A 16,060-nucleotide genomic window follows, 5' to 3' on the forward strand; every position below is an offset into this window, starting at 1 on the left:
CGAAACAGTATCAACTGCAAAGAGGTAACTGTACCAAGTACTGGGAGAGTGTTCTCTATACAAAAAACTGTAACATGCAACACCATGTACTGTGTATACTTACTTATCTGCCCTTGCAATAAATGGTATATAGGAAGTACTACCCTAAAAGCCAAAGAAAGAGTGCTGCAACACCTTAGAGCTATTAAATGTAAATGTAAATGTAAATGTAAATGTGGGTGTACTTGTAAAGCGCACTGCGACTCCAAGGAGTATCCTGGCGCTGAAGACCGCTGGGGAACCCGTCCTGGTTTTCCCTGTGAGATGGTCCCTTTTTGGGTATCTCCAAGGTGAAACCAGGCATCCCCGGCGTCTGTGGGGGGCCGTTGTAGAGATGAGGCAAGCTTAATGCCCAGAGTTGCCGAGTGTGTTCCCTGGTTAGGGTAGGCACCGAGGCGAGAATTATCGAGTCCGATTTGACCATGGTCCTCGACCCTGCCGCGTCGGGAATTGAACCCTGGTCCCGGGCCATTCTCTGCTTACGGGTCTGCCACCTCTAACCATTTTGCACAATACACAATGCACAATACCCAGTGCCCAGACACTTTTTCAAATATCACTTTCAAGATGTAAATTTGTTAAGAATGGTGGTACTTGACAAAGTGGACCTGGGAATACGTGGGGGAGACAGAACAACATGCCTTCGAAAAATGGAATCCAGGTATATTATTGACTTCGAAACTACATTCCCTCAGGGTTTGAATAACCATGAGGAACTTTCTGTTCATTTGGAGAGATAAAAATTGAGAAAATGTAATCAGCTTGTATATTGGATACTGTTGAATAACTGCAAAAATAAGTAGCTGTGTAGCTTAGAGTCGTCTTTTTAAACCCTTGCATATGTTTTTTAATTCACAGAATCTAATTCAACAACTTTGGACATTGGAACAGTTATACATTGAAACGCCAGTTCAAGGAAATTATGTGTGGCACACAAGAGACTTTAATGATTTAATTAAAATATAATATGACAATAAACCAACCGTACGATGCAAGCAGCCAAGAACATGTTATAGGTCATTACGTTTGAAACTTAATAAGACACGATAAATATGTGGTTATCAAATCTAATTGTAACGTGATACATATATGGAATATGCCCACTTTGGCCCAATGTAAATTTAATGTCATTATTTATTTTTCATTAACCTATACTGTATCTCATTATATTTTTTCTCATGCCATGAAAATTGGTTAATGGTTATCATGCTGCCCATATAGTCTTTCACGCCCACTGGGGCAAAATTGCGGAGCTTGTATATTTTTAGTTAACCATATGAAGTTTTGGATAACCCACTTATAATATCACGGACAGATATGACCTTAAGAATGTCTTTGGTTGTAAAAATATCTTTGGTGAAACACAAATTATCCTTGGTTGAACTTATCACAGCGGATTGTCAAATAATAATATGTAGATAACATGGTTAAAAGAATGTAAATTGTGGCCATTATGCAGCTTTACAAAACTTAATTTACTATTGTAACTGGCATAAAATGATGCTATTTTTTGTTCCAATATGTCCGTTATATTTTCACTTATAGGTGTGCACATAAAGTCCTATTTTTATGACTACTAATTGAGAATGTAAAAGGACTATGGTTTGGAGTTCACAGCAAACGTGAACAAGCCGTGAGGTGAAACGCGTTGTTTGTTTTTGCTGCCAATTAAATTTTCGAGCACAGCAACTCCTGGTGTGTCGCTTACGTGTTTTCCTGATGGGAGAATGGTTGGATAAAAAAAAATATATATATATATATATATATGTCATTATTCTTTGATGAACTTTTTGATGAACTGTGGGTAATTTTCAGTATACAGGAAATGCAACAATCATGAGGAGACATCTTGTACATAGGACATTAGCCAATCCACGGCTTTATTTCACGTCTTAACCTTGTGATATGTTTATATATAATATACCCTGTTAACACGAACATGAAGATAATTGATATATATTAAATCGATCTCCGTATGTGGTAGAATGTCTGATACAACAACATTCCAAGATGGGGCCCACAGTGATGTTTGAGGGTTTAGTCCTATGTCGTTGTCATTGATTATAAAGAAACTTTATTTACATGTTGCTTGTAAGTCACCATTGACACACTGACGAAGGCTCACGCCGAAACGCGTCTGTGCGGTTTTCCCTTCAAATAAACTCTTCCGTGACTTCATACCCCTCCTTGAGTGCTGCATCTTTTCTTTGAAGCTTTGAAAAGCTTGAGCGTAATGTAACGCGGCGTCCCACAAGCCGCCAGCAGCACCCGTTTGTGAGTGAGCAGTTCCACGTGGGAGACAAGCGTTTTCCGACAGGAGTCATGCTGCACACCGCAGCAACCACTGGGGCAAAGATTTAACTAATCCGGAGAGGACTGAGCCGTGAGGAGAGCGCTGGAGTTTCTGGGGCCCCTGACGAGAGACATCTTTTCCGGTGAGCCTCCTCAATTACATATGCATGTAAAACTGTAGCGGGTGATAGGGGCAGACCGACAAAGGAGAGGAACGATCACACAGAAGTAGGGATAACGCACTGCAAGGTTGCCGGAACAAGAGCAGAGCAACATTTTCATTAAGCAACATGTTTTCAGATACTGAACGCAACACTGCAGCCAAAGATATGTTCAAACGGCGAGTAACGCCCTCAGAGACAGCAATAACACCGACGGCAGTACCACAAAGCAATAAGTTGAAAGAAACGCTTATGAAGCTGGAAAGGCTTCACGAGCGCGAAGTGCGTAAATGGTGGGAAGCCACAAGTTTAACCAACTATGTGGAAGAACAGAGGGTTCCAAGAGGCTTAAGGGTCCACACAGTACCCTCCTACGAACATCCAGATCCTCAGCTTCTAACTGACTGGTTTGAGCACACAGCATCTTACTGTGAAGGCACCCTAAAGATTCTGGTCAAATACGCCTGGAGTGACAGAGAGAAGGCGTTGGCCGAAATCAAATCAATAGATGAAGAGCTGGAGAAGGAAACTGATCCGGGACAGAGAGCACTGATATCCCAGATGAGGGACCAAATGAAGGCTAGGCTCACTAAATATGAGCAAAAAATTCGAATGCGCAAGCAAGAGAAATATGAGCGCGATGCCAATGATTACCTCACTGGTCGCGTACTTACATACGCAAAGAAATATGATGCTCCACGGAAGGCTCTTTTAAAAGGGACCGGGGCTGGCCTCGGTGCTAGTTTAACACCATAAACAGAGACTGTCACCTCAGGGTCTGAAGTTACCGAAAACGAATCTGGAGATGAACAACAAGACTCTGGCAGCTCAGGAAGACAAAATATAGCCCACACTGTACAAAGCGCTCGACCCAAAAGAACCCCTTTTCAGGAGGAATTCGAAGTCATCAGAAAGTCCTGGCTGCGCGACGGGAAGAACAAACCGCCGGATGCAGATGTAACATCAACAGCAGGGGGGTCAGGAGGACAAGGAGGACGAGGAGGGCAGGCGGCGGGAAGAGGAGGCAGAGAGCAGCGCAAGAACCTCCCGCTGGTCCAACTGCAATACGAACAAGAAACAATAAATAGAGACAACTGTGGCCCCCGCCACCCGGCCAATTTGACAGTGGTTAACTTGACCAAGAAGAAATTGACCGACGTTGAAATGGAAGTATTAAGTCTGGGCCTCACATTTTGCCCAACCAACGATCTGGAGTATACGCAAACAAGAATAGATCTGTTTCGCTTTACTAGGAAGCTGAAACTCCACAAACATTTTAAACTACGTCCCCATTTGAAAGATCGCAACAAGAAAGGCGCAAGGATAACGGCGACAGACACACTCAGTAGTAGAGACCTACCTGCAATCGAGGCCCTCGAAGATTTGCGATTAGAACAAGAACATGACATTAGTCAATTGAATATCGCACAACGAGCTATCCTACAAGGTGTGGAGCAGGAGAGGGATGAAAGCACGTTCAAACCTACCTCGACCTTTGTGCCACAATCGCCATGGGACGCTGTGGATGTATTCAAAGAGGCCATGCAAAACGTCCTCATGCAGTACAGTAAAGCGGACCATCGAGTAACAAGGAACAACATTACTGATCGCCAGCGACTGGCGTTGATGAAACTGATGAATGACAAAACCCTCGTGATCAAGCCCTCCGACAAAGGGGGGAACGTGGTCCTAATGGGTAGAGACCAATCCAGAGGAGAAGCACTGAGGCAACTTGAAGATGAAAAATATTACATGCAATGCACAACTGCACTATACCAACAAAGTATCACAGAATAAGAGACATTAATTCAGAAGTGGTACAGTCTTCAGATGCTGGGGAAAGACGAACATCTCTTTTTAAGGAATAACAATCCAATGATACCCACCTTCTACCACCTCCCTAAGCTACACAAAAATATGGACTGTCCACCCGGCCGCCCTATTATCTCTTCCATTGGCAGTCTGACGGAGAATATGTCCCGCTTCGTGGATAACATTTTGTTTCCTTTGGTGGTGAAATTGAAATCCTATATACAGGACACAAAGGACTTTTTAACCAAGATCCAGGAGCTAACATGGAGCCCGCGGTATCTGCTAATGGTGCTGGACATTACCAGCCTATACACTTGTATAGAACATGGATAGGGCCTGGAGGCAGTCAAACATTCTTTAGAACAGCGCCAGATGAGATGTGCTAAACACAACGACATGATTGTCGAATTCACGGAATTTTGTCTAACTCATAATATCTTTCTCTTTGAGGACCAACTGTACATCCAAAGGTCCGGCATGGTGATGGGCACCTGCTTCGCTCCCAGCTATGCGAATTTATTCGTTGGCTAGTGGGAGGAGCGGGTGCCCTGGAACTGTACAGTTGGACAAGATACAGGGGAGGTTGTATGCTGGCATAACGATGCCAGCATTGACGATTTATTTATCGTCTGGAACGGTGGAGCAAACACAGCAGAGGAATTCATCAAGGTACTTAATACCAGTGACCTAAACCTGCATTTCTCAGGTTCAATTAGTCCGGTGGCAGCGGAGTACTTGGATCTGAGGGTGTTTGTCGAGGGGGACCATCTGCATACTGCCTTCTATAGGAAAGAGACTGCTGGCAATTCAACACTCTTTGCCAGCAGCAGCCACCCTCCCCAGCTCATAAGGAGCATTCCTTACGGAGAACTTCTTAGGCTCCGAAGAAATTGCTCAAGGGATTCAGACTTTGAGGCGGCTACCTCAGAGTGTTTAGCGCGCTTTTCTGTTAGAGGCTATGGTGAGGAACTTCTAAACAAAACACTGAAGAAAGTAAGAAGGATACAAAGGGCAACATTATTGACTACCAACAACCAAGGCGGTGGTCGAGAGAAAAAAGTTGCCGCTAACAAAGGGAAGTTCAGATTGATTACCCCCTATTCATCAGGTGCCAACGACCTAAGAGCTATGCTACATAAGAACTGGCATATATTGCAAACAGACAGCATATTGAAGGAGGATTTACCTGCCCCTCCTCTATTAACGTTTAGCAGAGCAAGATCACTGGGCGATATATTGGTCTCCAGTCATTTGGAGAAATCCATACCCAAAATCAATACCTTGAAACAAATGATGGGATTTTTTCCATGCGGGCGCTGCAAAGCCTGTGTCAGTAGCAGAAGAGTGCTTTCGTATACCATATCCGACACGGGGAGAACATTGCCCATTAGGAAATTCATAACCTGCAGTTCCCAGTTTGTAGTGTACTGTTTGCTCTGTCCATGTGGCCTTCGCTACATCGGCAGTACAATTAAGGAACTCAAACTGAGAATATTGGAACATCTTCGAGCAATCGACAAGGTGGATACCGCCTATCCAGTTGCCCGACACTTTGCCGAAGAGCACGGCAAAGATCGCAACAAACTCCAATTCTTTGGGTTGGACATCGTCCCACCCAATGTTAGAGGAGGCGATCGTCTGAGAAGACTACGCCGGTAAGAATCAAAGTATATTATAGATCTCTCTACCAAACACCCCAGAGGACTCAATAGTCGAGAGGAAATGGCATTCCATTTAGGAAAGTGACATTATAACAACTTTATCACTTTCTGGGAATGACCTCTTTCAATGTTGGGATAGGGACCTTTCATCATTATTCCCTTACCATTCCACTATTGGACGTACAGTATTTGCAGTCTCCAATATTTAATTGGGAAATCTTTTCTTCCACTGTCTTATAGGAATCCTGTTTGATATGAATTTTGCACAGTCTTATATTGCTCTGCCCTTTGCTTCATCTGAGTTTTGCATTTTGTAAATTTTGCAAATTGTGTATTTTGAACTGAATAATATTGACCTATGATGAACTGTGATGTCATTATTCTTTGATGAACTTTTTGATGAACTGTGGTGTAATTTTCAGTATATAGAAAATGCAACAATCATGATGAGACATCTTGTACATAGGACATTAGCCGATCCACGGCTTTATTTCACGTCTTAACCTTGTGATATGTTTATATATAATATACCCTGTTAACATGAACACGAAGATAATTGATATATATTAAATCGATCTCCGTATGTGGTAGAATGTCTGATACAACAACATTCCAAGATGGCGCCCACAGTGATGTTTGAGGGTTTAGTCCTATGTCGTTGTCATTGATTACAAAGAAACTTTATTTACATGTTGCTTGTAAGTCACCATTGACACACTGACGAAGGCTCACGCCGAAACGCGTCTGTGCGGTTTTCCCTTCGAATAAACTCTTCCGTGACTTCATACCCCTCCTTGAGTGCTGCATCTTTTCTTTGAAGCTTTGAAGAGCTTGAGCGTAATATATATATATATATATATATATATATATATATATATATATATATACACATATATATATGTTTGACAAGCTTCTCTACAGGCAAACACAGGGCACTGCCATGGGTACTTGCTTCGCCCCCAGCTATGCTAATTTGCATATGGTCTGGTGGGAGGGGCAAGTACTCATGGCAGGATACAGCACACAAATGTCGGAAAATGTAGCGCTTTACAGTCGCTACATAGACACCATTTTCGTGATATGGAGGGGCAGCGAAGAGAATGCAGTAGAATTTGTAGAACAGCTGAATGAGAACATGCATAACTTAAGGTTTACGTGCACTATAAGCGAAACATCCATAGTGTTCTTGGACTTGGAATTATTTACTTCGAACAATAAGATCCAATCCAGAACATATCGTAAACCCATGTCCGGCAACACCATTTTGCACGCCGGGAGCTTCCATCCTCCCAGCCTCATCTCTAGTATCCCCTATGCCGAGTGTCTCAGGATGAAATGTAATTGCAGTACCCAAGAGAGCTTTGAGACATCCAAAGAATAATTATTCAAAAGATTACGCATTAGAGGGTACACTGAGAAAACACTCCAAACAGCAGAGGCTAAGAGTAACAACAAAAGCAGAGAAAGCTTACTATTCAAGCTTACAAACACCATCTGTCCCCATAGTTGAGACACCACGAATCATCACGGGGTACAATGCCTACCATGCACAAGTATGCAGAATCCTCTATAGACATTGGCCCGTAGTGCGCAGCGACCCCACAATAGGAACCTCATGTGCGAAACTGCCGCAGATAACCTACAGAAGGGCCAAATCTATGAGACAAGAGCTGGTGGCTAACATCCCTAGCAGAGACAAGAACAGAATCTGGCTACATAGTACGAAGGGATTCCACAAATGCACAAAATGCAAAGCTTGTAAATATGGCATGAATACCAAGAAAGTGCAGCTCCCACTTAGAAAAACACCACTTGACATAAGGGAACATTTTACTTGTAAAACAGAGTAAGCCATTTATGTCTTACAGTGCACGTGCCAGAAGAGGTACGTTGGCAGTACAATACACCCAGTACATGTCAGAATACTACAGCACTTAAGGGCCATTGCCAATGAAGACCAGGCATACCCAGTTGCACAGCACATCAATGCCCAGCACGGTGGGAAAGCAGAAGACCTCAAATACTTCGTCATTGATAGTGTTAAGAAAAATGCTAGAGGAGGCAACCGACTCTTAGCCCTTAGAAGACTGGAGTCCAGGTATATTATTATGCTCGACACCAAGACTCCGAATGGCCTGAATGCAGACGAGGCAATGAGTGTACACTTGTGACACCTCACACCAGTTGGTCCAATTCCAACTTTATTTTTAGTCCTTAGCTGTTCCTCCCCGGCCCGAGCCCACTCCTCTAAGAACATCTTAACACACGTGCTATAGGAGAACTCACAGCACAACAGTTTTAATCCATCACACTCACTATCAACACATGATACAGCCTGGAGTAAGTCACCTATTAGGTTAACTCACACAGTAATTGCACACAATCCACTAGCAGCACTCTTGTACAGAACTGTATTCACACACGACAGAATAGCTGAAAACAGATGATACATAAACCCTTAGACACGCAGGCCCACAGGGGCAGCACAAGCGCTACTTGCGTTCATTAGGTTTACATAGGGTCACCTAGGCCCACTTGGGCTCCAAGTGCGAACAGCAGGCCTCACAGGATTCATGCGACATTGATTGCATAGGAGACTGGCAGCGGAGCACATACATATTTACCGTGTTCTTGTTTTTTCCTAAAACGGAACACGACCAGACAGCTACCCTTTCTTTCGGTAATTACCATATCGCGTGGTGATTGCGAATCATCCCTGTACAGTGCTGGGCGTTTTTTAATACAATCACGGTATTGCACAGTATACATTTGTGCACTGCCAAACACACTTTTTCTTTTGTTTATGCACTGCCCTCACTGTCTGCTCCTCGGAGTGCATTCAGGACGGGAGCTCTCGCATGCCAGGCAACAGACATTCCTCGACAGTCAGACCGGCAATGAATCAAATTGCACGGGTATAAATAACTTGTGTCACCGATGGCAGAATCTACAATGAATTAATTGTAAAGGGAACTTTATTTGCCATTCTTCAATTTTGGGTGACTATGTTGTAAATAAGTGGAAGAAAGACTTGATGTTATGTGACACACTAAATGACGGTTTCTGCATACCTTTTCCATGACTGTGGGGGGAGGGAAATCAGCATGGCAACCAACTCATGTCATGACGAAGCTCATGAAACCTTGTATATATTGCATGCTTCACAGAGTGTTAAGATGTTGTGAACAAGGCAGCTCCATCCGCCGAAACGCGTCGCCACTTCGTTCTGGAATAAACAAAACTTTTCTTTGGTAACTGGATTCCCACGGTGTCAGCGCCTTATTTTTCACGAAACAATTAAGGATTGTATTGTGTATATATATATATATATACATATATATATATATATATATATATATATATATATATATATATATTTATATATTTATATATTCACTGAAAAAACCATAGGTTATAGACCATATATAGTTAGGAATTAGCATTTACAAAACCTTGAAAATTCACTGAAAAAACCATAGGTTATAGACCATATTAAAGGGCTCATTAGGATGGCGGACGGAAGAGCCACCGCGGCCCTGTAGTAGGCGGAAAAAGCCTTTTCCGTGTCCGCCTGCCGCGGATACTCCGTCCGCCATATCAGGATAGGAAAACGTGTCAAATTCCCGTCCGCGACGGGAAAGCACGCTCCGCCGCCGAACTACACACGAGAGCGTGGCGGACGGAACACATCCGGAGGCCACGCCGTACGGACTGACGTCGAAGACCGTCCTCCAAATCAAGATGGCGGAAAATACACATAAAACCGCAGCGGAAAAACAACCTGTCTGAACACGGCGGAATCCCCACTGCGAAGACAGGTGACATAGCAGAGATACCCACCGCAAGCTGACCAACACCATGGACCCAGCGCTACACGCTTTCCCGATGCTCTTCGCGATCCACCACGTCCTAGTCATGGCCCACCACGGACGACGACGCAGGTAAGGCACAAACCATTGGCTGTCTGCAGGGGAATACCAGTAAGGGACGTGACGTAGGGAGGGGGAGTGTCATGTTACCGAAACCACTGATGAGAAGCATATACAAATACACATTAGTAGTACGCAAGCAGGAATGACAACGACAGACCACGAGACCTGATAGACAACCTTTATTGTACAAAATAGGGGTAAAATCACAGTGTATGCGTGAGCATGGGCAAAGTGGGCACCACAGCAGCTACATCATTGGCAGTCAACGAGAGGGCAGAATGCAGTATCAGAGCATCAACAGGGCATTGTGCAGTACAGAGCAGCTACATCATTGGCAGTCAACGAGAGGGCAGAATGCAGTATCAGAGCATCAACAGGGCATTGTGCAGTACAGAGCAGCTACATCAGAGGCAGTCAACGAGAGGGCAGAATGCAGTATCAGAGCATCAACAGGGCATTGTGCAGTACAGAGCAGCTACATCAGAGGCAGTCAACGAGAGGGCAGAATGCAGTATCAGAGCATCAACAGGGCATTGTGCAGTACAGAGCAGCTACATCAGAGGCAGTCAACGAGAGGGCAGAATGCAGTATCAGAGCATCAACAGGGCATTGTGCAGTACAGAACAGCTACATCAGAGGCAGTCAACGAGAGGGCAGAATGCAGTATCAGAGCATCAACAGGGCATTGTGCAGTACAGAGCAGCTACATCAGAGGCAGTCAACGAGAGGGCAGAATACAGTATCAGAGCATCAACAGGGCATTGTGCAGTACAGAGCAGGTACATCATTGGCAGTCAACGAGAGGGCAGAATGCAGTATCAGAGCATCAACAGGGCATTGTGCTGTACAGAGCAGGTACATCATTGGCAGCACATGAGAGGGGCTAAGTGCATCAACAGTCCATTGCACAGAACAGGTCCATCACAGGCAGCACATGAGAGGGGCTAAGTGCATCAACAGTCCATTGCACAGAACAGGTCCATCACAGGCAGCACATGAGAGGGGCTAAGTGCATCAACAGTCCATTGCACAGAACAGGTCCAGAGGCAGCACATGAGAGGGGCTAAGTGCATCAACAGTCCATTGCACAGAACAGGTCCATCACAGGCAGCACATGAGAGGGGCTAAGTGCATCAACAGTCCATTGCACAGAACAGGTCCATCACAGGCAGCACATGAGAGGGGCTAAGTGCATCAACAGTCCATTGCACAGAACAGGTCCATCACAGGCAGCACATGAGAGGGGCTAAGTGCATCAACAGTCCATTGCACAGAACAGGTCCATCAGAGGCACACATGAGAGGGGCTAAGTGCATCAACAGTCCATTGCACTGAACAGGTCCATCAGAGGCAGCACATGAGAGGGGCAGAATGCAGTATCAGAGCATCAACAGGGCAATGTGCAGTACAGAACAGGTACATCAGAGGCAGTAAACGAGAGGGCAGAATGCAGTATCAGAGCATCAACAGGGCAATGTGCAGTACAGAACAGGTACATCAGAGGCAGTAAACGAGAGGGCAGAATGCAGTATCAGAGCATCAACAGGGCAATGTGCAGTACAGAACAGGTACATCAGAGGCAGTAAACGAGAGGGCAGAATGCAGTATCAGAGCATCAACAGGGCAATGTGCAGTACAGAACAGGTACATCAGAGGCAGTAAACGAGAGGGCAGAATGCAGTATCAGAGCATCAACAGGGCAATGTGCAGTACAGAACAGGTACATCAGAGGCAGTAAACGAGAGGGCAGAATGCAGTATCAGAGCATCAACAGGGCAATGTGCAGTACAGAACAGGTACATCAGAGGCAGTAAACGAGAGGGCAGAATGCAGTATCAGAGCATCAACAGGGCAATGTGCAGTACAGAACAGGTACATCAGAGGCAGTAAACGAGAGGGCAGAATGCAGTATCAGAGCATCAACAGGGCAATGTGCAGTACAGAACAGGTACATCAGAGGCAGCACAACTACGTGTCCCTACCAAACCGTCACAGGGACCACAAGAGTGCCACGCAGTTCTCAATGGACACACCATGTGAACTAACATTTGAGTGAAGTGTACAGCACCTCACATCACAGAATCAGGGGGACTGCGTGAACTACCTGCCTCGGACACACTGGCAGCACCAGCAACAGGAGTGTGAGACACAGACACAGCCCGAGTGACACACACATGGGCCACGGACCCAGACACACTGGCAGCACCAGCAACAGGAGTGTGAGATACAGCCACAGCCCGAGTGACACACACATGGGCCACGGACCCAGACACACTGGCAGCACCAGCAACAGGAGTGTGAGACACAGCCACAGCCCGAGTGACACACACATGGGCCACGGACCCAGACACACTGGCAGCACCAGCAACAGGAGTGTGAGACACAGCCACAGCCCGAGTGACACACACATGGGCCACGGACCCAGACACACTGGCAGCACCAGCAACAGGAGTGTGAGACACAGCCACAGATGTAGTCACTGACACGTGAGCCACTGACCCAGACAGACTGCCAGCACCAGAAACAGGAGTGTGCAACACAGCCACAGATCTCCTAACTGACACGTGAGCCATAGACCCACATACCCTGCCAGGATCTGCAACAGGAGAGGGCACAACTGACACTGTGCCACCATCTGATACACGAGAGTCAACTGCACCAGCGCCACTGGGACAACTGAAATGATGAGCCACAGGGCTGTATGGGCCAGGAGGCAGGGTGGGCCTGGGAGCTGGGGATAGCTCACCTAGAGCCAAATCGGGGTTGGCAGGTGTCAATGGTGTGTGTCTGCGTTTCTTAGGGTGGTGTGAGTGCACCCTGGACAGGACAGGACTGCCAAGTGGTGGGGACTCCAAAGAATCACCACCCAGCATAGGTGGAGCAACTGCTGCGGGGGATCTGGTTTCGGGGGACGTGCTGGAGCCTGCTTGTCGTTTGCTCTGTGCCTGCCGCCTGGACTCGGAATGATGTGTAATGGGGGATGCAACAACAGGGGACACCCTCCTCTGCTTCTGACTGGCCTGGATGGGAGTGGAGGTATGGGGGGACTCCGCCGCGGAGACATCAGTGTTACGTTTAGTAGAAAACATCAGCCTCAGTGCAGCCAGGGGTGAAGTATGCCTGTCCTTGATAGCGCCATTGTCCATGCCAGATGCCTTGTCCGTAGGATGTGCCTTATCCTTAGGTGGAGTGTTGTCTCTGGATGTAGCCTGTGCCCTGCTCGCCGCCCTGTTCCTGCCAGCAGACTTGTCGTCTGTGGTGCACCTGTCTCCAGCAGACACCTGCTGTCTGTGTGTGTCCCTGTCCTTGGGAGAGTCCCTTACCTCTGCTGTGGGCCTGCTCTTGGGAGTCTCCCTGCTCTTAGTAGGTGCCTTAGTCTTCTCACTGTCCTTGGGAGTGTCCCTTACCTCTGCTGTGGGCCTGCTCTTGGGAGTCTCCCTGCTCTTAGTAGGTGCCTTAGTCTTCTCACTGTCCTTGGGAGAGTCCCTTACCTCTGCTGTGGGCCTGCTCTTGGGAGTCTCCCTGCTCTTAGTAGGTGCCTTAGTCTTCTCACTGTCCTTGGGAGTGTCCCTTACCTCTGCTGTGGGCCTGCTCTTGGGAGTCTCCCTGCTCTTAGTAGGTGCCTTAGTCTTCTCACTGTCCTTGGGAGTGTCCCTTACCTCTGCTGTGGGCCTGCTCTTGGGAGTCTCCCTGCTCTTAGTAGGTGCCTTAGTCTTCTCACTGTCCTTGGGAGTGTCCCTTACCTCTGCTGTGGGCCTGCTCTTGGGAGTCTCCCTGCTCTTAGTAGGTGCCTTAGTCTTCTCACTGTCCTTGGGAGTGTCCCTTACCTCTGCTGTGGGCCTGCTCTTGGGAGTCTCCCTGCTCTTAGTAGGTGCCTTTGTCTTCTGACTGGCCTTGTCCAAGGAACAGTCCATGGACATGTGACTATCCCTTGCCTTGGGAGTACCTTTCGTGTTGAATGGCTGTGTAGCTCCGGAAGGCATGTCCCCCAACAACACTTGTGGATCCTGTGTGTGTACTCCAGTGCATCTGACGTCGTCTACGTGAACAGATTTAGCTGATCTAGGGGATGGGGTCTGTGCCCTGCGTGCCCTGACGTGCTGTCTGACGCTGCTTCTAGTGCAATAAGCTGTATTTGAGTCCTGCTCAGAATAATCACTACCCCCTGAGACATCCAGCGGTGTAGATGGTGAAACACAAGTAGCACCCTGTTCGTTCGACTGTACTATTGCAGACGACACACTGCTTGCCAATGACTGCACTGTCCTGTGTAGACCTGCAAGATCGCCATGCATCCCTTCCATGAATGCCACCACCTGCCCCAACTTCCTATCATGGTCCTGGAAAGCATTTGTCATATTGGTCTGCCCCACACACAGCTGTCTGAGCAGATCAACGGCCTCAGCACACAGTGCATTTTGGCTCACCGTGGCAGGGGCAGCGGTGCCTGCACCGAACGCCACTCTGCTCCCCCTACTCCTCCGGCCACGAACAGTACATGGTGCAGTTGGCGGAAGTGTGGGCCCTGTGTGCTGTCTTACGACAGAAGGTGGTGAGTGCCCACTCCCAGTCTGTGACAACAGTGCAGGCTCACCCAGAGTGTCCGACGAGGAGGACGATGGCGTCTCCACATGCGAGTCCTCAGGGACGGTCCTGTCCCCCTCTCCGGCGCTGGCCTCCTCCGTGTCAGTCTGCGTGTGTGCGAAGTCTGAGCCGGACTCATTTCCTCGGCTACTCTCCACCGTCTGTGGCTGAGTGTCCTCTGTCAAAGCTGAAATGCACAGAAAAGATGTGTGAGTCATGGGCACACTCACGTACAGAAGGAACAGGATAGCCAAATCACATAGCAGACAAAGGTTTAGGAGCCCTCATCCTGCACATGGCCCACCCCTACCAGTCATCCTCACATTTTCTGCCATGGGGCCATGGACCACTAGGGGATGTGCTTTTACACTCAACTACTAAGCAAGTGGCGTGTCAACATGGCGGACCTGGATGTCAAATGAGTACCGCCCAATGGGACCAAAAAGGCATCACAGGCATACATACGCAACACGGAACTCAATAGTGTGTCTGTGCACCAATACATGCATAGCACTCACAGGTTTCCTACACAGACAGTATGCTCACCGCTAGTTTGCTGTCGATCGGCACTCAGACGTTCGGCCAGTTCAGGATGCGTCACTGCAATGATACGTTGCATGAGAGGGGTCATGGAGCGTCGGGCCAGACGGGGCGTCCTTGGAATCAGGCCCAGTGTTACTTCCGCTACATTCTTGCTCAGCCTGGAAATGTCGTCCCAGCGTTTGTGGCAGTGTGTATGTCGTCTGTTGCACACCCCCAATGCCCGTACTTCCCTTGCTATGCTCCTCCACAGGTCCTTGCGAAGGTGCAGCTTGACCTACCATGATGGGAGACAAAAGGGTGTAAGTCAGTGGACAGGTGGCCTGTCACACACATAGGGGCAAGACGTTACTGTCAGCAGCCATGCACAATCAGGAACATATGTCTAGCCCACACTACACAGCTAAGATAGAAATAGGCCTGATCATTTGGCCCCCTCATGCACACCAACATGTCCCACACTGCACTTACCACCCGTCCCGGTGCGCCGTAGAGGCGTCCATAGTTGCGGAGTACACCGTCCACGAGGACATCAAGCTCCGCGGCGGTGAAGGGTCGAGACCGGATCTCTTTGCCTGACGACATGGCAAGATCACGGAGTATGGCACTAGAGCAGCAGTCGGTGGTCAGCTCAGCAGCAGCAGCAGGTCGAGGTGATGGTCACAGGCAGCAGTCGGTGGTCAGCTCAGCAGCAGCAGCAGGTCGAGGTGATGGTCACAGGCAGCAGTCGGTGGTCAGCTCAGCAGCAGCAGCAGGTCGAGGTGATGGTCACAGGCAGCAGTCGGTGGTCAGCTCAGCAGCAGCAGCAGGTCGAGGTGATGGTCACAGGCAGCAGTCGGTGGTCAGCTCAGCAGCAGCAGCAGGTCGAGGTGATGGTCACAGGCAGCAGTCGGTGGTCAGCTCAGCAGCAGCAGCAGGTCGAGGTGATGGTCACAGGCAGCAGTCGGTGGTCAGCTCAGCAGCAGCAGCAGGTCGAGGTGATGGTCACAGGCAGCAGTCGGTGGTCAGCTCAGCAGCAGCAGCAGGTCGAGGTGATGGT

General features: G+C 47.8%; 1 protein-coding gene across 1 annotated transcript; it reads right to left on the bottom strand.

Annotated features, from left to right (window-relative positions):
- Nucleotides 1-4,295: 4,295 nt before the first annotated feature.
- Nucleotides 4,296-15,720, bottom strand: LOC144769505 (uncharacterized). Its single transcript, XM_078653636.1, has 3 exons — nucleotides 15,028-15,720; nucleotides 13,725-14,668; nucleotides 4,296-4,325 (listed from the first exon to the last, which is right to left on the bottom strand). The coding sequence occupies exons 1-3, from the start codon at nucleotides 15,110-15,112 to the stop codon at nucleotides 4,296-4,298; spliced, it is 1,059 nt and encodes a 352-aa protein (XP_078509762.1). The 5' UTR covers nucleotides 15,113-15,720.
- Nucleotides 15,721-16,060: the final 340 nt, after the last annotated feature.

This window comes from Lissotriton helveticus, chromosome 7 (genome assembly GCF_964261635.1).
Source record: "Lissotriton helveticus chromosome 7, aLisHel1.1, whole genome shotgun sequence".
NCBI classification, from domain to species: Eukaryota; Metazoa; Chordata; class Amphibia; order Caudata; family Salamandridae; genus Lissotriton; species Lissotriton helveticus.